The sequence below is a fragment of the Lampetra planeri genome, chromosome 33 (assembly GCF_965212315.1).
Source record: "Lampetra planeri chromosome 33, kcLamPlan1.2.h2, whole genome shotgun sequence".
NCBI lineage: Eukaryota > Metazoa > Chordata > Hyperoartia > Petromyzontiformes > Petromyzontidae > Lampetra > Lampetra planeri.
In genome coordinates, this window is record NC_136139.1 from 1107854 (window position 1) to 1130600 (window position 22747).

General features: G+C 46.8%; 1 protein-coding gene across 1 annotated transcript; it reads left to right on the top strand.

Annotated features, from left to right (window-relative positions):
- Window positions 1-856: 856 nt before the first annotated feature.
- LOC144729579 (uncharacterized) lies at window positions 857-21228 on the top strand. Its single transcript, XM_078609928.1, has 4 exons — window positions 857-1079; window positions 4321-4612; window positions 12005-12125; window positions 19614-21228. Exons 1-4 carry the CDS (start codon window positions 981-983, stop codon window positions 19714-19716), a joined length of 615 nt encoding a protein of 204 aa, XP_078466054.1. The 5' UTR covers window positions 857-980; the 3' UTR covers window positions 19717-21228.
- Window positions 21229-22747: the final 1519 nt, after the last annotated feature.

Genomic DNA, 22747 nt, shown 5'->3' on the forward strand with positions numbered 1-22747 from the left:
TCGTGCGCATCTTTTCAAGGGGTTGACTTCGGTGTTTGCAAGAACGCGATGACCGTCTTCTCGTGGTAACTCCTACCCCGACTAAACCCGCACACTTTTCTCCGAAATTAGTTTTGGGGGTGGTGGTGGTGGGGAGGAGGCACGCGGAGGAGCGGCTGTGCCGAGCAGCTGCTGCTGCTGCTGTGGACAGCACCCATCCCATGTAGGTGCCGGTCATCTTGCTGCACCCCGCTGCTGCTGTGCCCTCCACTCCATCATCATCCTCTTCATGTCACGGCTGAAGTCCTAACCGGGGCCGCCGACCCGATATTCCGCTGCGGTGAACTACCATGTGTCCAGAGATGTGCGCAGGACATCCCGGGCAGAACGTGAACCTTCTGGAAGCTAACGGTGACTGGGATAAATAAATCACTTTGAACGCGAAGGGAACACTCAATGGATATACCGTAGTTGGTGGTGTTGGTGTTGTGGTCGTGTTGGTAACCGATAAGAGAACCGGTGGCACGGGCTGGTCACGGTTAAATCCAGCGCAGGTGAGCGTGCGTGCGTGCACTGGGTGGGGTGGGTATTGGAGAGTGTGCTGGGTGGTGTGTCTGGGGGTGGGGTGTGCTGGGTGGTGTGTCTGGGGGTGGGGTGCACTGGTGGTGTGGCTGGGGGTGGGGTGCGCTGGGTGGTGTGTCTGGGGGTGGGGGCGCTGGTGGTGTGTCTGGGGGTGGGGTGTTCTGGGTGGTGTGTCTGGGGGAGGGGTGTTCTGGGTGGTGTGTCTGGGGGTGGGGTGCACTGGTGGTGTGGCTGGGGGTGGGGTGTGCTGGGTGGTGTGTCTGGGGGTGGGGTCCGCTGGGTGGTGTGTCTGGGGGTGGGGTGCCCTGGGTGGAGGGGCGTGGATCGTGGTACCAGCCGGAGGCGCCCCGTGCACGGGACTCGATGTTCAGCACAGGGCGGCTGCTGTCCCGCCGCGGGGCCGACCCGGGATCTGCATCATGACGCTCGCCTCTCAGCAGCGGCAGCTCCAGCTGGGAGTCCACCGCCTTCTGCTGTGCTGCGTCTCGTCCTGCATCATCATCGTCACCGTCGCTCAGGTGGAGTTTGTTCGCGCGCTCCTGCGGCTCGCTGTGTGTGCGCGTCTGCGGGTTGGTGCTCGCTAACATCAATTTCCCCAACAGACCTATCCAGGCTATGCGGGGGGGGGGGGTCTTTGTGTCTTCGCGCTTGTGCCGCACGTGTGTGATGTGCAGCGCAGATATCCTCCTAAAGCGTTTCGCGGAGTTCGTCGTTGACAATTTGAGCGGATGTTTGCGTGCTGGCTTCAAGCTCGCGATGTGAGCGCTCGCGAGAGGCGAAGGGGGTGAGCGAGTCGCGTGGACTCCAGAGATCTCCCAAACCTCCAGGGGGGAGTGGCAGGGCTGTCGGTGGCATCCACAATCCGCCTGTGAAAGGGTCTAGACGGAGCGTTCTCTGGTTAAACAACCACATTGCTATTTCGACTTGGTTCTGCCCTGGTTCCACTCGGTATAAACCACTGCTACATCGGTACTCTGGAACGCGGTACCCAACGTCGCTCCCGGCCCGGTGGCCACCCATTCCTATCGGGATGAACCGTTCTCGAACTGAGTTCATTGACTAACGCTTATGTTGATTAAATTTTTTTTTCATTTGATCAAGTTAAACATTTCAATGGCCAGATTTTCACATCTTGCCCTGGCGATGGAGACACCGATTCGTTTTTGCCAAATATATATCAGACGAAAAGGAATCTTCGTTAAGTTGGCAATCTGGCCCTGTACCATTTATAAGTGCTGTTTTAACAGTTGTTAAACTACGTTAAACGTTATTGCCAATAAAGGAGCGATGCCTGCTCGTCCCTTGATGCCACGCGACCACTCACAAAGGAGCCGAGAAGGACTCTGGCCACACCACAGAGACTACTCCACCATCTTCTTGCAGTAGTCTCACTGTGGTCGTGGTTGGGGCGAGACTGGGTGGTGGGCCTGGTCTACAACAACAAGGTAACTATTTATTTTCTTTGCGAGTGCCCACGTATCTGAACCACACGTTATAAGTGGCAAAACAATTGAGAACCACTTATAATCAAGGCAGAATGTCCATGCTGCTTTTCGTGATAAATTCTGTTTTACAAAACCAGTCAACGTTGCTGTTTGCTGAGTATCTTCGTTCCCATCCGAATCAGCCTCCGATAACTGCGCTCGGTACACGGTCTACTGCTGTTCAGTTGCGTCCCTCCAACCATTGTCTTGTTTGGCAGGTTTGTTGTGCTTGCCTTTTGCTTTGCTCGTATTTATCTCAAGTTAGACATTGTAACGTTATGAAATCATTGTATTTTTTCTTTGGTTGTTACACAAAAATCTATCGGTAACAAGTCGGGGAGAATATTATCGGCATTGATGCTTATAAATGTATTTCTAGAATACATGTTTCCAAAAATATATTCGAATGCTGCTGTGAATAATCTTGGTGAGAATGCCTCCTTGCCCGACTTCTGATTTGTAATATTCAGCTCTTCATGCAATCTCAACTTAACAGTTGCATCTTTGTAAATGTCTGTTGCATTTCCAATATCTATGTATTTATTTGTTCGGGCCTAGGTTTGTAAGAGCTTTGACCTTGGTGATATGAGTATAGAATGCATTAATGAAGAACACGCGATTGGTTAAGTAGAAGCTACAGCACGTTATCCAAGCTTTTACAAACTAATGAGAAAGTGAGTAGGCGTTCTTAATCCAGCCAAATTGATTCATGGCGAGTGCTTAGAATCGTATTCACTTGTGTCCACTTGCCCTGCTCTGAACAATCCCAGAAGCACTTTTAAGTTTGGTTAAAGCCATAACGATACATTCAGGCTGAAGCAAAGTTGACATTTTCCGGTGCCGGCATTTGTATTGAATATCACCTTGGAGCCAGTGGTATAATCTTGATCACATTCCTCATAATTATTATTTCTCATGAGCTCTAAACAAAAGACAGCCTGACAAGCAGAACATGCAAACTATTATCGTTAACACGTGGTGGGGTTTTTCCCCCAGCCTATATTGCGATTTATAATTGATTTTTGGGTTAGGCCACGTAATTAATCCGACCAGAATTTTGTCATTAACAACCCTCCACCATCTGACACCGTCAGAGAGATTAAATTGTCCCGCGTACCAAGCGTTTAACGTGCCAGTTATTATTGTATCAGCTCGCTCACTGGCAAGTTGAAGAACAATTTTCACAACCACATTTTGCATTGAGATAACGAATATTTGCTGGAAATGACATCAAGCGCTTTCAGTATTCCTGGATTTATGCCAAATTTTTGGCTTTTCATCCTGGCTCGAGGGCCTTAATCTGGAAGTGGCTAGGTCATGGCTGATGATTATAAAGGTGCAGCCCTGCATTTGCTTGCTGACACCATTGTTAGCGGAGGGGTCTCTACCAGAAGAATCTCTAAAGGGTCCATCTCGAGGGTCTATTGGCCTACTCTTTCATGCTGGCCACGCGTCTTGCAAGAGTTGGGAGTACCCACACTTTACCCCACCGTGCGCGACCTGCCGACTGACTGTGCCGCACACATTTAGACTGCCGGGTGGATGGAGACGCGGTGGAGGAAATGTGAGAAACTGATGATGGATGCGATGACGATTCATATGACGATTATGGAGAACGATACGATGGTGATGATGATGATGATTTCGATTTGTGGTTCTCAACACGCGGGACTGACCCCTGGTTGTACGTGGCAATGTCGCAGGGGGCTACGTGAGAGGTGATTTATCCAGGTGTGGAATTACATCATACACGAGTCATTGGTGAATAATCACGTATGAATCTGCCAATATAAGATAACTACGATAAAAATGTAATCCGTATGGTAGCCGAGGACGATTGAAAAGACCTTTCAAAACTCATTGATGGTCAACAATGCGGGGTTTCAAGAGTCACCAGCGAGCGAACACACATTGTGTCACGCAACGTGGAGCGTGTCTGAATTTAGTTTTTACTGCAGTTGCTAGCAGCTGGTCAGGATACCTCACACAATGGACAAATTGGTCCACAAATTGATGTTCATTATTCATAAAAAAAAACTTTCTCAGAACCATGTTGGGACAGGCAAAGGGGTGGGGTGGGGGGTAACTCGGTTGAAATACATTTTTAACAACAGGAGTGTGGGTTGAGAGTAGCGAAAACAACAAGGGTTGAGAATTGTCGATGATGATGGATGACCACCACCGCGGTGCCGGCTCGAGACGAATCGGCGCTGTCCGCCGGCAAGACGCCGCGCGCGAGCTCGCCGTGAGCGCCGCCGCCTCCTCATCCCGACAGGCGACGCGCACGGGAGGAGGAGGAGGCGATGGTGGAGACGGCGGTGGCAGCAGCAGAAGCGGTGGCAGCAGCAGCAGCGGTGGCGGCGGCAGCAGCAGCGGTGGCGGCGGCAGCAGCAGCAGTGTTGGCGGCAGTGGAGGCGGTGGTGATGCGTGCCCCGCGCGCACCTGGGACACGGCCACGGGGCAGAGCTGCGAGAAGCGGTGGCGCTGGGCGTGCGTGCTGCCCCCTCCACCGCCGCACCCTCCACCCCCACCGCCTCGGTTTCGAAAGCCACCGCAAGTCGATCCCGGTGAGGAAAAACGAAAAAAAAACGTTGTTTGTTGTTGTGTTTTTGTTTACACGGGGATACCCTTTTATTATTATTCTCATCACCATTGGGGGTTGGGAAGAAGGCTGCGACCAGCAGTGGACGACGGTCATCGTGATGAACTTGCCGTGAAGTCCGCAGGTGGCAGCAGGTTCCACCTCTCGCCGCGCCAGTTTGAAACAACGGAGCAAGTTGTATTTATTAAATCCCTGCACACCGCCTCTGGCCCACCCAGCAGCAGTGCACATTGGTAGATCGCCGTCGCTCCGCAGGTTTTGTTTGGGAGGGTAAAATGCGGCTACTGCCCAAGATGCCTTGCCAGCGTGGAAGAGTAGGCCAAATACTCTGCGGGGCGGCTCTCGAGAACTCCCTCCAGGGGAAGCCCTTCCACTAGCAGTGGCGTGGGCAAGCAATTGCAGGGCTGCACCTTCACCTTTGAAATCTACGGCTGCTGAAACTGGACAATATTGGGTGTTTCAGCAATTCTATAGCCGTGCTCTCTCCAGGTGCGTAGGTGCTCGGTGGATCGTTGTGGCATTGCGAGATCGTGAGGCAGCGGTGGCTTGGGGAGGGCTAGGCCTTCATTCATCCAGCCGTGGCTTTACCGTGGCTAATGGTGATGCATGTCAACGATAAAATGTAAATACAATTTGGGCGCTCAATTTAGAGCGGTCGTAAAAAAATTAGCCCGATGTTTACTGTCGTTTGTAGCAGCCAACATTTTGCAGACACGGCTATTGAAGTGCACACTTGCCATAGATTTACACAACGCACATATAGCGACTCCCACGCTGGATTAGCAAGCTTTAGTGTACCGGAGGTAAAGCCTCACCGTCTCTAGATTTGTGTGTTGTTGCCTCTGTTCTATAGATAATGGAGTCACTGTCGTGTAAATGCTGAACTGGCAGTCGAGGACGAACAGGGTTCACTGCCTGGTCAAGGTGACAGACACCTTGGGCTTGAAAAAACAGAGTCGTGGCACAGCGGTTAGCGCACTGGACTGTGAAGTCGGCGAGTTGTTCGATTCTCGACCTTTGCTGTAACTCACAAGTGGAGAACGCAATCTCATCACCCCCACCACTTTCACCAATCCGTATTGACCAGCCTGGTGAAGTATGGTCAAACAATCCTCACGACCGACACGAGGTGGGGAGAACTTCATTCAGCAGTGCATTAAACAAAGGGCTAGACATGTTTGTTATTAATTATTTACACTCGTCCCAATTATAGTATTCATTTGGATAATTGTACCGATTTCTAAGCAAAAAAAATATCATTGTCACCGTGTATTCAGACCCTTTGGAAAGTGTTGTGTTTATTGCATGGGGAAATGAAAATCAATATTTGTAATCATTTCCATCAATGAGCTCTTGCTTTCGTTTCTCTAATTGGCGACTATACTGGAATATGTCCTCCCCACGGTCAACATATGATTTATTTAGTGGCGTACAGTGCTGTGAGTACCTTATAAAAGGGTGCTTTATAAATGTTATTCATAGTCATTAGTCGCGAATAAAACGATTTTCTAGGAATGCAATCGTACTGCGCTGGAATCTAAATTGCCTAATGGCGAGAGCTGTGAAAAAAACCCACCACCACCATCACCAAGTATTAGGAAGTTGCAATGGACAACAATCGGGCATCTTCTCACATACAACGGATTTGCCTGAAACTATTCAGATATTAAGAACATTTTGTCCAAGAGTTTTTGGTGTCAATCTCGAACAACCGAGTGAGTTGTGTCACCCTGTGGCTTCAACTGCTGAGGTGCCGCAGTGGCGAGATGCTGACTGTCTCGCTTGCAATGCAGGAGCTCGTGGGTTCGGTGACAACCCTGACTGACGCCTGTTGTACATTTGGAGTTTTGCGTGTTCTCTCCGTGGCTGCGTGGATTTTCTCCGATTTTCCCTCATTTTGTGGCCAGGTCACAGCTGAAAAAAGAGCTGGTAAAAAAAGTTAGTTGTAGTTAGTTAGTTGTAGCTATATTCTTGGTTCTTTCGGTAAAGTCATGTAGAAGGGAAATAATAAAATAATAAAATATCAAAAATACTAATTCTCACGACGTTTCAACTGCAACACAAGCAATCATCATCAGGTGTGAAGTCCACTTTTTATTTTTTATTTTCTTGCTGTGGATTTCACACCTGATGATGATGTATGTGTATTGCAGTCGAAACGTCGTGAGAATTTTTATTTTTTATATTTCATTATTTTATTATTTCCCTTCTACGTGACTTTACCGAAAAAACCAAGAATATTAATCCCTGCAGTCACGAAAGCTTTAAATAAAAATGTAGTTGTAGTTGTATTTAGTTAAACGCCTCCCCCGTTCTCTTCCGTCCCTTCCTCTCTTGTCCCTGTCCACTGTGCAGTCTCCACACTCTTTGATCTCATCTCTCCATGTGTCTGGTTTATATATTTATTTCTGTTCACCTGGGTAACGTGGGGGGGGGGGCTAGAACGGTGGGGTGAAAAGAGATAGAATAAAATGAAACATTGAAAACGCAGAGGATGATGACAGTGAATCATGAGAGAAGGGAAATCCATCGCAGTAACAGCTGCATCTCAACTTCCAGCAGTAGCTGCCTTGGCCAGTCAGTGAGATGAAATCATCTTGTACACAATTGAAGAGTGAATTAAATTACATCATCTACACTCTTGATAAGTGAGAAATTTAATCATCTTCTCCACTCTTGAAGAGTCAGAGATTACATCATATTCTACGCTCTTGAATAGTGAGAGATTAAATTATCTTCTACGCTCTTACTCGACTCCTTTGGCCTTCGTTTTAATCCCGGCTGTCAAAGCAACTGGTCGCTCGCTTCTTTACCGTCGAACTCACGACTTGGTGACCGTTGTTTCTGTTATAGGAAGTGGTTTACTGGTCCCATAAAATGTTGCAAATCGAAAGCCAGGATCAAATACCATCACAAGATCTGGCACAGAATGTTTTAATAGCCCTAATAGGGGTTACTTGGCTCGATGTTATTACGAGGGTATTACTCGTTTGAAACGTATTTGCACTGCAAATGGTAAAAATGTAAAGGTGCAACCCTGCAATTGCTCGCTCGCGTCACTGGTAGCGGAAGGGCCTCCACTAGAGGGAGCTCCTAAAGACCCCCTCTAGAGAGGCATTTGGCCTACTCTTCCCTGCTGGCTAGACATGTTTAAGAGGTGGGATTACCCACACTTTTCCCCACCGCACGCGGCATGCTAATTGACTGATGTATCCAAGTGGACTACAAGTTCGACAGAGGGGCTAATTGGTGGGCCGCAGAGGGCAATGCATAATAACGACGCGGTTCTTCACACAAAGAAGACGTTTGTTATAGTCGTGCGAGCACAGCATATCCTGCTGGCACAAGTTGGAGACGGAACCCTGTTGGCCTCAGCTACTCGATCCATTCGCACGGTTGGCTACATACGGTGCGAAAGAAGTTCAACATACAATTACATCGGCAGTGATGGAAATTGGAAAGCAGCATTTCTGTCTTATTTCCAGGCTTTCGGTGATTGCTTAAGTGGCAGTACAACTCAGAATTCGGCTAACTGTTGAAGTTAAATACGTTGGCAATTATTTGAGTGAAATGGTTAGATCAGAGGTAATCTGCTCATAGAGCTCGAATGTTTACTCAGAACTTAATAATAGAGACATTTAAGTTCTTAAACCTTACTTTGGCTAAGAGAGTTTGTTAGACTAATGTGTGGTTTCATCCATACAGGATGGCATTCATCTAATATCATGCACAGCGCCATTGAAAACAACATTCTATTGTCATAACAATTAAGAAATGGAAAATCGTACATTTCCCAAAAAACAAGATTATTTCATTTCCATATTACGTCACAAACACAATTCCTTGCCAATCATCGGCGCACCGGGTTCATCGCGTTGCCAAAGCACGAACACCTCCGCTAGCAAAAAAGAGACGTCGCGTGAAAATAATGTTTCACTGCAGGGAAGAAAGGGTGGCTTTGTGACGAAGGTTGTGAACAACAGACGCTCCAGAGTTGCACTGCTTGTCAGAGGGGCACATTCTACGCCGATGTCATGGAGGCATTCGTTCGCGTGCGCAGACTCTGATGAAAAATGTCGACAGCTTATGCGATGTACCGCTCAAGACACTGGCAGTTGACAAAGTGCAACCTGATCTGAGAGGGGGGGGGGTTATGTGAGCTTCATTTTCCTCGCTGAACTTCTTTCGCACAGTACGTAGCCAACCGTGCTAATTGGAGGTGCAACAATAGTGCTCTGAACATCACCACAGGAAGCGCCCTGCAAACACGGAACGTCCCCAAGCTGAGATGCGCATTATGTCACACTTGTGAATAAATAAATATACACATTAGCCTGACCCCAAGCCCGATTTAAGATGTTTTGAGAGGCCAGCGTAGCCGTGGGCTGACTCTGGCTCGGCAATTAGCCGCTGAACAACCACGCGTACCGCGACGGGGGTCCCCTTGGTGATGTGCCAGTGGGAAAGTTGGGTATTAGTGATCAGCTCAGGACCTGGAAAATTGGCTTGTGGGAAAGCAGGCATCACAAGCTGACGCAAGTTAATGTGGATTGGTGTGATTTAATTTTATAATTGAGGTTATGGCACTAATTGGGGGTGTGGAAATATGGGTTTAATTAGAAACGCACGTGGACTTGTATCGACTTGTTTGAGCCCAGAACATCCGTTCTATAAGAAGCCGAATGAATGAACGTTCGATGAATATTTTGTGTACAGTATTAATATTGCATTCACACTGCTGGATCAAAGTGTGCGAGACCGCCGAGGGAATTTCATTATTTTATCGTTCCACGCGTAATTTTGGAACTGCTGTCGTGTGTTTAATGCAAGAGCCCGTTGATTACATGGTCCTTAATTGGGATAATAATAATAATAGCACACAGACCGACAAACGACCCATGGTATTTATGGCATAATATATGCTTGCAAACAATTGCAATTGACCTTTTATATTGTATATGCTTTAATTTTCCTCTCTTTGAAAAGAGTATACATATTTAAAATACACTTTTATTGTTAGCTCTGTTAACCCACGACTGGATGAATGCTTTCCCATACAGTGGCAGTCTTGGGGGTTGTTTGACCATACTCCACTACGCTGCTCCGTGCGGGTTGGTGACATGGGGTGGGGTGGGCGCAAGGGGCATCCGGAAGTTCGTCATTCGTTATTCACGGCGACATTGGAAGATGTTTCCCCTGAAAGTTATTGGAGAAAAAGTGCATAAATGTTAATGGTGGAAACATGAACCCTCTGAGATGTGCTGATGACACGGTTATTGTAGAACGTCCAATTGGAATGAGCTGCGGGAAATGCTGTAAGAACTTTCGAAAGAAGGCTGCAAAGTTGGGGTCGGTATGAGCCAAACTTAAGGTCGGTGCGTAAAAGTTCACTCAACAATTGGTGATATTCGTGGAGGGAACACAACTGGGAAACACAGCAAAAATACATGGATATCTAGGACATTTATTTAACGTTAACTTGAATTAAAATAGTCTTAATATCATTCATAAAATAATTATATTTATAGTATATGCAATGTGAATTATTTTCAACAATATTGTCTCCAACCCCCACCATATGATACCAATGTCTAGCAATTGTGCTTTTATCTGATGGAAATGTAGATTTAAAACAAAATTTTGGCTCATTGAGTTATTTACACCAGAGTGATTTAGACGATGAACACAAACGTAGCTATCCAAAAACATACATTTGTCTTGTAATTGTAGTAATAACAATGACAATTACTGAAATGTTAATCAGTAAAATAAATGAAGGTGGTGCTACCAGCAATCCTCAGATGGAAGGAAAAGAGCCAGTCAGCTTGCTGTCACCACGTGGGTTCACAACTCGAATTCGCTCGATTGTTTTGGCCAAGGAAGCGGATCGATCCGATGATCAGATGGCCATAAACAGCACGGAGTTGGAGAGCAATTAAGATCGGATTACATGAGAATCCATCCGGTTATGTCCGATCTAATATTGAATAATTCATCTAAATGAACAGGCAATCGCTTAACTAACATCGGGTGCTCTTGACATTAAGTGAATGACGTTAAAGTTAAATAAACATAAATGTGTAACGACATAAGTCACTTGATAAACACTGTAGGAAACTTTCTGAATAACTAAACGGTGAAAACTGTACTTCACCAACTTGAAAACGAAAGTTGTTTAGTTGGCTGCTGCTGGGTTTTATTGCTCCGTGCACTTGGATTATGTTTCTCTTTTCACCACTTCCATCTCCCTCGCCTGGTACACAGGAGGTCGTGGGATCGATCCAGAGCCTCATGCCTCCTGTATGTTTGGAGTTTGCATGTTAACTGTCTCCCAGTGCTCACGTGGAATTTTTTTTCCAGGCCCTCTGATTTTTACCCTCCACATTTTCGAATCAAGGTGCGTTTAGAGTATTTATTTGGCTGCTATAAATGTCCACATGGTAAGGCCACTTCGTTGATATCATTTGTGGCCAGGTTGCTTCTGAGAAAGAGCTATCGAGCTCAGAGTGGGTCTTACCTGGTAAAATAAAACTAGTAAAAAAAAAGTCCTGGTATCTGCTTCCACTGTCCATCCTCTCTCTCTCTCGCTCTACCCTCTGTCCCCTGCTCCTCCTGTACTGGGATGTCCCTTGTCCTTCTAATTGTACCTGGCACCAGCTGATATACAACACGTTTAGCGAGAGACACCTGATTACAACTGGCCGTATTCCATGAACGTCGTTGATGAAAACATTGAAGTACTTTTCCAGCTGTGGAAGATTTGTGCTGATATAATTTTTTTTTTATTTGGGACGTGTTTGCCGTCGTATGAGATCGGTGTGGCTGGGTGATGCTATGGTTCGAGTGCACATGCCTCGCATTCAGAAAGTAGTGGAGTTTTAAACGAGTGCCACATTGTGAGAAATCGAGAGTAAATCGTCTTGTACTAGATCTGCCCCCCTTCCCCCAGCCCACCAAGGGCAAATCGAGTTTACACCAACGTCTTGGGAGATGAGTACTACTCATTTTCTTTTGAACGTGGAAACCTAAAAAAAAGGGAACTCCATGCATCTGGAATTAATCAAGTGGTCATCGTGTTCCCACAATCTACAATTCTGAACTGCTCTGAGTGTAGAATGGACTGAAGCACCGATGGGTTCTATACCCCGTTGTCCGCTATGATGATGTCCAGAGTTTCGCTGCGCGTGCTGAGAAGGAGAGATCTGTCTCGGTCTCTCGGTGTGCGGAGCGAAACGTCTGACATCGTTGCCGAACGGCGCGCGGCGGCGCAACCCCTGAAACGCGCCCTGGAGATCCGCACGGAAGCGCGGCCTGTGCCGGAGAGTGGTGCGTCGATGACCCCCTTGTCCATCCACAGAGCCTACGCCAACAGAGCTGCCAAAGCCGTGGTGGCACGGCCTGGGCGTCATCCTGGTGGCGAGCGGCGTCTTCCTGGGCCTCGCGTGCGCGCTGCTGGCCTGCCGACGACTCTGCTGGAGGTAGAAAGAGGCGACGATTTATTTGTTAAAGTTTCTTCTTGAGTGGCACGCTCACGCACGAGCCGCGTGCACGCAACCACCGAGGGCCGCGCATCTCAAACATGTCCAGCCCCCCAAGATGGGAGTGAGTTTCATATTCTTGTAAGCCACGTGCAAAACTTAGGTCAAGCCCCGTTGCATGGCTGTTGGAAACAATTATGAGGCCTCTTGAGGAAAAAAACTGAGGTAAATATTTTTTTTTGGGCACTGGAAAGTGATTAATGGTGTAATTTGAAATTAAACGTATTGGTGTTTGTTGCTAATGAAAAACAGGAGAGGAGGAGGGTTTTTAGTCGCTTATGAGGAGGAGGAACACATGCATGAATTAATTTAAGCTGTTTTATGGAACCACGTTGATGGCGCATAGAGAGGTTTTGCCTCTGCGAGGAAAGTTTGTAAAAGGCCACGTGGATTCTCGCTCGAATAGGCGACGGTCCTCCTTGCCTGCTTCGAGCACATCCCGAAATGAGCGGTGGAATTTCCACATTCCCATGGCAGAGAGCAGTCCTAAACAGTAACCACCATAGACTTTCCACAAAGTTGTGCCCAAATCTATTAATCCCAGGGAAAATTAAATGCTGAGTTAAAGCAGAAATATCAGCAAATGATGTGAAAAACCAGTAGAGGAATGTTCCAATGAAGAATCAAATGCTCTGGTAACAAAACTTTATTTGCTCAGCCATTGAAGTTCCAGGAACTATACACAATCCAGTAATTCAAGTTGGCAGGTGGGGTAAATTATGAATGTATAATCAGGCCCGGATCCAACATAAATTGTCCCTTGGACAAACAACGCTTTTGGCACCCGATGTTTCATCATTTTATATTGACAATATGTATTTCCTATTCTATGCAGGATTCACGATGCGTTTGTAAAAAAAAAAGAGAATTGGGCAAAAACTTTAAAGATCTCTAAACTTGTACGATGCTGGTGGCCTTTGCAGCTTGCGGCCTGGGTGGTCACTGCCAAGCCCAGGCCTAAAGCCAGGCTGTTGACTACTACTTTACTTTATTGTTTATTCTTGAAAATGAGCCATGCTTTGCCAATCGAACACATTTTGGCAAAACACCTATTGCTCTGACTTACTGCTGCACTTGCCTCGCTCGGGTGAGACTTTGAAGCGTGAACTTGCACAGCGATGAGTTGGTGATGGGCTGGAATGGTGCGCACCGCCAATGTGTGGAAGGCATGAACTTGAAACGACATCTTAATTCACAACATTTAGCTCTGGGGTTTTATTTTCTGCAGTCAGTGTTGGCATACTGATGGAGATTTGTTTTTAAAGTCCTATTAAAACAAATGGGGCACTTCTCTTTCACTGCTCTCGACTCACACAGCCACACAGCATGACTGTTTAGAAAGGGAGCTATACAACAATAACAATAACTCAGGGGCATGCAATGATTCACTCATCACTACCACCAGAGTGGGTGACACTCGTGTCCCACCGCAAAGAAGGACCTGGGTTCGATTCCCGACTCGGTCACATGCCTGTGTGGGATTTGTATGTTCTCCCTACTCTCTGCAAGGGTTTCCTCTGGGTTCCCAGTTTTCCTCCCAGAGCTAAACAAAACTATACCCAGCATCTGGTATTGGCCAACCATCCCAATGCTGAAATATTACCTGGAAATCACACAATTTGGATTGCACACTGCAACATCTCTCCCTACTGCAAGCCACTTGGCAGGACCTTCCTCGAAAGAGTCTGAAGACCGAGTGAGACTCTCCAGGGTAAACAGATGTGCAGTGATGACAATAATGATAATAAGACAGACTATGATCTTTCCATTTGTCTACGGTGCACTCCGCTCGATCTCCCACTCCCCGCGTGTGTGTGGGGAAAGGATGCGACTCCCATCGATTACATCGGAATTATGCTTCTACCGACATTATCATACCGTCAGTTTAACACATAGACTTCCGTGACCAATATCATCCATAATAGAGTTTTTGTTGGGTTAGATGGCGTAAATATATAAATGTCGTTAAACCCGCCACCACCCGACAGTTGATTAGTGAGGGTTGCCACGTCAACAGAGCATGCTAATTCGTCACTAGTACAGCACACCGGTGTGTTGGAGCGCCAAGCCACAACATTTACTGTGTACGACGTTTTGCCAGTAATTACAATTAGCTTCATTTCCATACCGTGTCAACCCATACAGTTTACTCCGTATTCTGGTACAGGGAAATTGAGTTTTCAGGCCCATCCGGCGTACAACCGTTTCTATACGGGCAAACATGTTTGTCTATTTATTTGTGTTTCACCCTTGTGGTGGGACTTTGTAGAATTGGTCTGTAATAAGGGTAGGCATTTATAAAGGGGTTGACCGGTCTGCATTTTAAACTTGGTGTAAATTTAGTGGGGGGGGGGGGGGGTGTTCAGCCCTCTCCAAGCCCCCACCCCCAATGGGGGTTTGATCTCGCGTCATTCCAGTGCCCCCAGAGGCTCGCATGTCGCTTCATTCGAGTGTGAAAACTTTGCATTCCCTTTGCAGTGGCGGAGCTGCAGGATAAACAAGCGCACGTGTTCATAAAAAACACAGTCGCGTCGATTCATTCACTTTAAGTACAGCGAATCGTTTTCACATAACCGTGTCTTCTCACCGCTGCAAAGTTACGGTTAAAAAATTTGAGAGCCAAACAAGTAACACGTTTGAACAGTTTAGTTTAATTAGCGAAGGCCATGGTTAATTATTCATAATTGATTTTTGGGTTAATTATGCCACGGTTAAAATCCAAGCGATGGGTAAGTGTAAACGCATGTTGCTGTACACCGCAAATATGCATTTTTGAACATTATAATGGCTAATTGTTAATTAATCGGTTCACTGGTCATCAATTTATTCACATGCACATTGCATGTAAAACACTAGAACGCAATGAAATTGCACATTAACGGGTATAGAATGCAGTAGTTTTTTGCAGTTAGCACATTCATAGGTGTGGCGTGGTGGTGGTGGGGGAGTTGAGTGTGGAGATGCTGGCGTGAGGCCGATGCAAACCAAGCAGAGCTTTGGTGCCCAAGCAGCTCAGGGGGCCCCAGATTCAAGAGAAAAAAAGTACATTAAACACGAGCTAAAATTCAAATCCTAAAAATCATAAGTCGGATTAACATAAATAAGACAATTAATCTCTCTCATCTCTTTTGGCTGCTCGTCTATCTGCTCGCACCTCTATTCTCACAACCTATTTATCGTGTCTATATTTCTCATCTCACTAGGATGCTATGAATTGAAATGTGGGGGGCCCCTAAAATTAATTCTACTCGGGACCCCCCCCCCCTTGAATGTGACGGCACCCCACCGCGTTACACGGCTCAGAGGAAGAAAGGGCCTCCGACGCCAGGGCCTGTGGCCAACCGAGGCCTGGGGTGACCAACAAGGCCATAGAAAACCAGCATCAACAACGGCTGGGTTGGCAAACGGGACGATGATGAGCAACAAGAGGGGGGGTACAGTCTGGAAAAGGCCCAGAGACTAATCGTAATAATAATGATCCATGCAAAAGGTGAAATATGGGTGGTGAAAGGTACGACGGACCATTGGCAGTACAGTGCCTGCACACACGAGTTCAAGCCTTTTGCAGTCCACACCAATGAGGAATCCCTGTGTGGCAACAAAAAGGAACTGACATAACTCGTTGTATTTCTGTCACAAGAGCTCGCTTATTCGGCTCCATCATTGCTCTTGTGTCTCCGCAGAGTGCAAGGCCGAGCAGTGGAATTGTTAAATCGCCGTAGTGCGAAGTCAGCAGCGCTTCTCTGCAGTCTCGTAGGCACAATTTCTTCTTTTTATCACGCGCAGTCACCCGCTGAATTATTGAAAGGAGGGAGGCGCTCCTCCTGTCCCTGGGCAAAGTTCCCGAAGCATGGGGGACTACTCCCTCTGTTTAATCCTGCCTCAGAAATCATTTGCAGGGATGATAAGTGAACAATCTATTTTCCAGCTGGAATTTCGCACGCGCAATAATTAAACATCTCCCGTAAATGAATGTCAGTCGCAGTTATGACAACAATATAACATTTATTCCAGCCAAGCTCAATCGACCCATGAAAGGAGGTGTTTCTTCACCAAAACAGTCGCGGGCATTTGTTTTAAAATGTATTACTCTACTTCACCACACTGGTCAGTGTGAGTTGGTAAAGGGAGTGGGGGGGGGGAGGGAAGGTCAGGACTGGTTCTCATATCACTCACAATTAATGTTTACCTTGGCCGGGGATTGAACTTGGTCAGAACAGCTTTGGAGCGTGGTGCGTACACTGCAGCGTTGCAGCTCCACCCCCCATCATCGCAATGTCGGCTTCACATCTGAAATGGCCAAAACTTTAGTTACTTTTGTTCGTGCCTTTAATTCTCCAATCTAAATTCTGAATAATAAGCATCTGTTGTTGTGAGTGATCTTGAAAGCATGTCTCCTTGGTCTGGGTTCACTGTCATTTGTATTTTATTGCTCTCATCGCGCCTTCTTGGTGTAGCGGTCGTAATTATAGACTGGCCTTAAATATTCTTAGGTTTTTTCGGTAAAGTCACGTAGGTAAAACATCAAAATTAATGAAAATAAAATAAAATGAAAACAAAAATCACGACGTTTCGGAGGCAACACAAGTCTCCGTCATCAGGTGGGACCGTCACAGCCGAATTAGCTGCATCAAGTGAGGCAATGATTCAAGAAGTAATCCCTTATAAGCAAGTTGAAGGGGGGAGGAGAGGGGGGGGGAGCTCATCAGAATGTGGTAGCCAATGAATGGAACGTATCGGGAGGGAGGGGGGCGGGGCTCAAAGACAGCACGGAGTGCTAAGTCTTTGAGCCCCGCCCCCCTCCCTCCCGATACGTTCCATTCATTGGCTACCACATTCTGATGAGCTCCAGCCCCCTCTCCTCCCCCCTTCAACTTGCTTATAAGGGATTACTTCTTGAATCATTGCCTCACTTGATGCAGCTAATTCGGCTGTGACGGTCCCACCTGATGACGGAGACTTGTGTTGCCTCCGAAGCGTCGTGATTTTTGTTTTTATTTTATTTTCATTAATTTTGATGTTTTACCTACGTGACTTTACCGAAAAAACCTAAGAATATGATTCCTTGCAGTCACGAAAGCTTCAAATCTAGAATTAATGCCCTTAAATAATTTCTGTAATCGTATGAAGAAGGCACTGAATGACTGCCATCACTTTAAACTGACCCAAATGGATTTTGTAACAAATGCTCTCCATACTTTAATGTGGCACTCGTTAGCCTTTAGCCTTGTTCTAGGATTTGCTTCACAGCAGTGTTTTTGCCAGTGGTTAAAAACGAATAAAAACCCTCTAGCAACTTATATCCATCCTGCTCATGTGCTCCATTGATTTTCTTTCGAAAGACTTCCATAATTCAGTTTCCCAGTCAATGCCAATGCTGACTGGTGACGCCCCGAGATGGTGACGATGGCGAAGACGACGAAAAGGATGGTGAAGGACGAGAAGAGCGGTGAACACTTGAGCAGCACGACGTGGATCCCACTCCATACGATAGCCCCGAGGTCTCCTACAGGGGCCCCTTTTATACTGTCAGCGTGGCCTGGCTCCGCCCCTGACCACACCTACCAGCGGGTTCTTGGTGTGCCCCTTCTGTGTGACCTTTCCCCGAGATCTCCCTCTGGTGTATCACGTGGCCTGCTGACGTCAGGGCTGCTGTAAGCCGCAGATCCCCTTCCCCGCCAGCAGCCAGCGCTATGCTGCTACATTACTCTTCTATGCCACTACACATGTGTACTGTATGTATATATGCCAACATCAGTGGCGATAGTCCAACCAGTGCTGCCCCCCCACCCCTTCACCAGACCGACTGAACTGACCAGCATGGTGAAGTATGGTCAAAACACGTGAATTTCTGACATGGCGTGGGAGTGTCTTTCAGCATGCAGTGGATGGACAAACAGCCGTAACATTAATAATTTTCATATTCTGTTTTTTTCAAGTTGTATCCCTCCAACAATTAGTTTTGATTGCCAAACCTATTTGTAGACGCAGGTTTATTGTCGTAGTGGGGATGTCGATTTGTCCTCGCGCCTCGGAGCTGAATCCTCGCACCAAGCAGAGCCCAGTGTCCCCCCCCCTTCCTCGGGATGGTAAAAAAAAAGTTTCACCGGAGGCTTGGAGCCCCGTTTGAGATTGGTGCAACGCCACTGCCTGATTGGGCAGAGTGAGGAGACGCCCCCCCTTCCCCTCCTCCTCTCCCCACCCTCTGTGATGGTCAAACGACGCTAAGCGCGACTCTCTGTATTGATGCCATTACACGGGAGAGTAATTAAAGAACAATGTGGGCGGTTTTTGTGGGCTTTTTTTGTTATTGTTATTTTTTTAGAGATGTGGTATTGCCGGGAGCTTGAATGCTCCTTAGCAGGGCCCCCCGCTGGTTTATTTTAAATTGTCCTTCCAGACTTTTTCTAAATAAAAAATAATTATTTACTGGAGCAGAGTTGATTTGTGAAATATGGCACGGTCTTTTGTGCAAATACTTTTTTCGGATGAAGGGTAACCCAGTCCATATGTATTTTGTGTGCATATTGTTAACCCATGTCAAATCCAAGCAACATGCCGAGCAAAGTTTCACACATGTTTAAGTCGTGCTCATTTTGGGCTTTGGTTGCTTGAAAATCCTGACATTCCTAGCTATTTGTTTTTATTAAATCACAGTTGAATCTATGATTTTAAAGTGACGGCTATTCGAATGACAATTGCGAATGCTTTAAGCAAACTTTTAAAAAGTGATCGGCTTTGATGGATTGTTTTTACAACATAATACAGTAATTATAATAAACACCATTCTTTATAGCGCAGTGGCTATCAGGAAGGAGCTGTTTAACAGACGAGTATAGTTTGCCAGTTGGGGGCGATGCCGCTGTGGTGGCTTTACCCAACTAAGTCATTTGCTAGGTGGTTTGATAACATTTGTACCGTGACGCAGACACACGTGACCTACACTCGTTGGAATAACGCAGCGGGATCTTTGATATCTAGTGGGAAGCAGCACGGTGCATCTACTTACCATTTAATAATGACGCCGCTGTTTCGGGCAGGGGCGGTCGGTGATCGTGTGACGTCTCTAGGGGGCACGCCACACCAGGCGTGGATTGGGATGACCAACAAGCCGTGCACTGCTGTGTTTGTCTTGTACGTCGGTGTGCGCTCTGCCGGTGATTTCTTTTTACGTTTACAAACGCGCACACACAAACAAAACTCCTCGACAGCCACTCGACAACTTCTCCCGCCACCCAGGGAAGCACAGCCCCATTCCCCGCTCTGCTTCGTCGTGTTGATAGCGGCTCCTCCGTCTCACCTGTGTCAGCGCGGCCCGAGTGTGAGCGCGAGGCTGAGCCAGAGGCGAGCACGCGACTCGGGGTACGGCCGTAACTCGATCCGACGGCAGGTGAACGGCAGGTGAACCGTCCGGCGTGTGGCGTGCAGGAAGCCGCGCGTGACGGAGGAGAACGGGGGGCTCAGGAGGTCGGAGTACGCGCTCACCCCGCAGCACGACGGCTTGCCGGACACCCTCGCCACCTGTACTTGATGCCGCCTACCTGCCCGTGGTCCGCACGTGAGCGGCGGCGGCGTGCCACCCGGCGAATCGAGACGGATGCCCACCGCCAGGTTCAACGCACCTGTGCCATGGCTTGAGAGGTGGGGGGGGGGCATTGTCAAGGAACTGTCCTTTGAAGAAGAGCTGCGATTCCTCTTTGTAATTTCTTTGCCCAGTTGTGAATGAAGTTCGGATTTAGACAATGAAGCAAAGTGAGGCCTAAGTGAGCATTGTCCCTTTGCCAACTGGGTACAGATTAGTTCTGAAGTGTAACCAAGGGTGACTTTGATTGCAACCCCAAAAACCATCTTTATAAATGTGTGTACAAATGTAAATCTTGAGACCAACTGGCTAGCGGATTGTCCTGAGCATACCGACCAATGTAAATCGTTGCCATAGCTGAGCTAGTGATGTAAAATTGTAACTCTAGGTGAAGAGTAAAAAAAAGTCTGTTTAAAAATCTACTAATCTACGTGTACTCTTAAGATTTTAATTAATATTTTGAAATCTCATCAGTCTACTTGGTCTTTCTATGGAATTGGCATTTTAGCAAGTATGCATATATGGGCATGGATTAGTGCCAAAGTAAGGCATGCTGACCAAACGACAAACTAAATTCTACAAGTTTAAATATAAGGGATAAGTTAACAGCTGCCAAGATATGGAAAATATGTTCTGTTTATTTTGTGTACTTATTACCAAATGTGTAAAATTGTTTGGTTTCACGTTGACTTGTGCTGCACTGTTTTGAGATTGAGCAACACCACAAAGAAGGGGAATTAACGAGTAGAAAAACTGAAGTGGATCGCCCACAGGGTCTCCGCAAGGAATGGGATTTGTATCTTCAAACGTGTCAAGGGTTTTATATTTGTCACATACAGACGCCCTTGTAGATTTATATCTGTTGGAGGGAACTCGCTGTAATGGATATAATTCGTACAATGTCTTATAAACCCTTGACAACATGTGGAACAAATGCTGATTAGAGTTGCTATTTGGAGGTAGGGAAGACGGGCCAGTTTATAAGATGCCTCGGTGAAAGATCTAAAACACACGCCGGTTGTGGCTGAATGAAGCGGGGTCCCCTCTGGTCTCCAGATGAATTCCACAACCGTCCGCTCGAATGTCTACAACGTGACAAGGCGGTGCTGCACCGTGTCCTGCATTGCGGGGGAGGTTCAAGTTTTTGGATGAAAACCAACAACATTTTTCACAATGACCCCAAAGTTCTGCGATGTGTCCTTAGTTTTCCAGAGTGCGTTACAATCCATAAAATATGGTGATAATGGCTAAGGAAAGAAAACCCAGGGTAGAAATTACTTTGGTCCCGTCGTAGCCATGGAGTTGACAGAAAAGACACGATGATGATACAGTTTTACAATGAACATTATTTTTCAGTGCAGAATGCTGTCAGGCGCAAATAAGGTTGGGTCGCGGTTTCCAAGCTGTTCCTCAGCCTGGCAGGGATTTGTTGTTGTACTGTAATAAAATCGTCTGCATTCACTCGGCAGCATTCATTTGTCAGAACACACCCTGCGGAATATGATCCTCTATGAATGTTTAAGCCGTCTAGAGTTCGACTTGTGTGTGAATGAATGTTATAGAGATTAATTGGTCGAGAAGGCTCTTGATAGATGGATAAAATTCATTTCCATTTCACGATGAAACGAACCCCATCATTTCCCGCTTTGTGTTTGTCAATCCAATTAGGCAGCAAAATCCAGGCTTTATTTGCTGGAGGCTACCAGTCTCATAGTTGGTTAATAATGCTCATAGGGTTTGATTCTATTCGTTCTAACTTTGAGTCCTATTTACCCCGGTTTACTCTGATCGTGCTATTGGTGTCATGTGATGAGATGAAGTAGCCAATGAGATCTCTGGCAGGGCAGTAGAACTCTTCTCGGAAGCGGATATCACAGAGTTGCCGCTTGGATGACGTCGAGGAAACTCTGATGTACACACTCGAGGGAGCACTTTCCCATCCGCTCTGCATATGAGACAAATGTTAGTCGCTCGACAGTCCAACCAGCCTTTAATTATCACCTTTAATTCTCACAGCTTGATATCGAAATTAAGTGCCGAACCACATTGATGTAATGGGTGTGGTAATGGGTAACGATGTTCAGACTACCAACTCTACAATTGAGATCCTGGTTTCATCACAAGTTCAGCGCTCTGACCACCTCAGCCACCCAGGCACCTCTGGTCTGATTTTATTTTAATCTCATTATTGCAGAAAGTATTTTATTTTTTAAACATGGGCACAGTTTTTTTCTGTTGGAATTTTAAATAAACTGGTTACAGTTTAACACGTAGGCTTTCGCGACCAAAATCATCCATAATACGGGTTTTTTTCGGTTAGATCGTGTAAAAATTGCGAATTTACGCGATCTAACCCAAGAATATAACCCAAGAAACCCCTGTTATAAACTGGTTACACTTGTAACCATGAGCTCAGCACCTTGACACCAACGCTGTTCTGCCGTACGATACTAAAGCACTCTTTCAAACAAGAATAATGTCCGCACATGTTCCGAAGCCTTAAACATGAGCAGGTCGAACCTAGGAATGTACCACATACTGCACCCAGCAACGCCGGATTCGTGCTGCATTTGTCCGTGCCATTTACAAAGCTTGCCATATTGCCGTCACTTACGTGGCCAACTAAGTTGTTTCAGTGGGAGACGAAGCCATACATTTGGTTCTGGCAAATAAACTTTGCGCAGCGGACGTGCACACACGTGTTTCGAGAGGAGGAAATGGCAAGCCAGATGAACCAATATGACGAAATCCTTGTGGCATAGGTCCTACCTCTACGGAGGTTTCTCTGACAGCCCCCCTCTTCCTGCCATTCATCACGGTCAGCCCGGGGACACTCCCAAGACCCAATCAAGCGCCGTGTACCAGGGTCTCGCTTAGCGAGCACCCAGAGCAGGCGGATGCACACAGCCCCGACGGTAGTCTGAGTAGCAAGTGGGCCCGGGCTCCCGTTTTGTTTTGTCCGTGTTAATTCGTCTGCTAT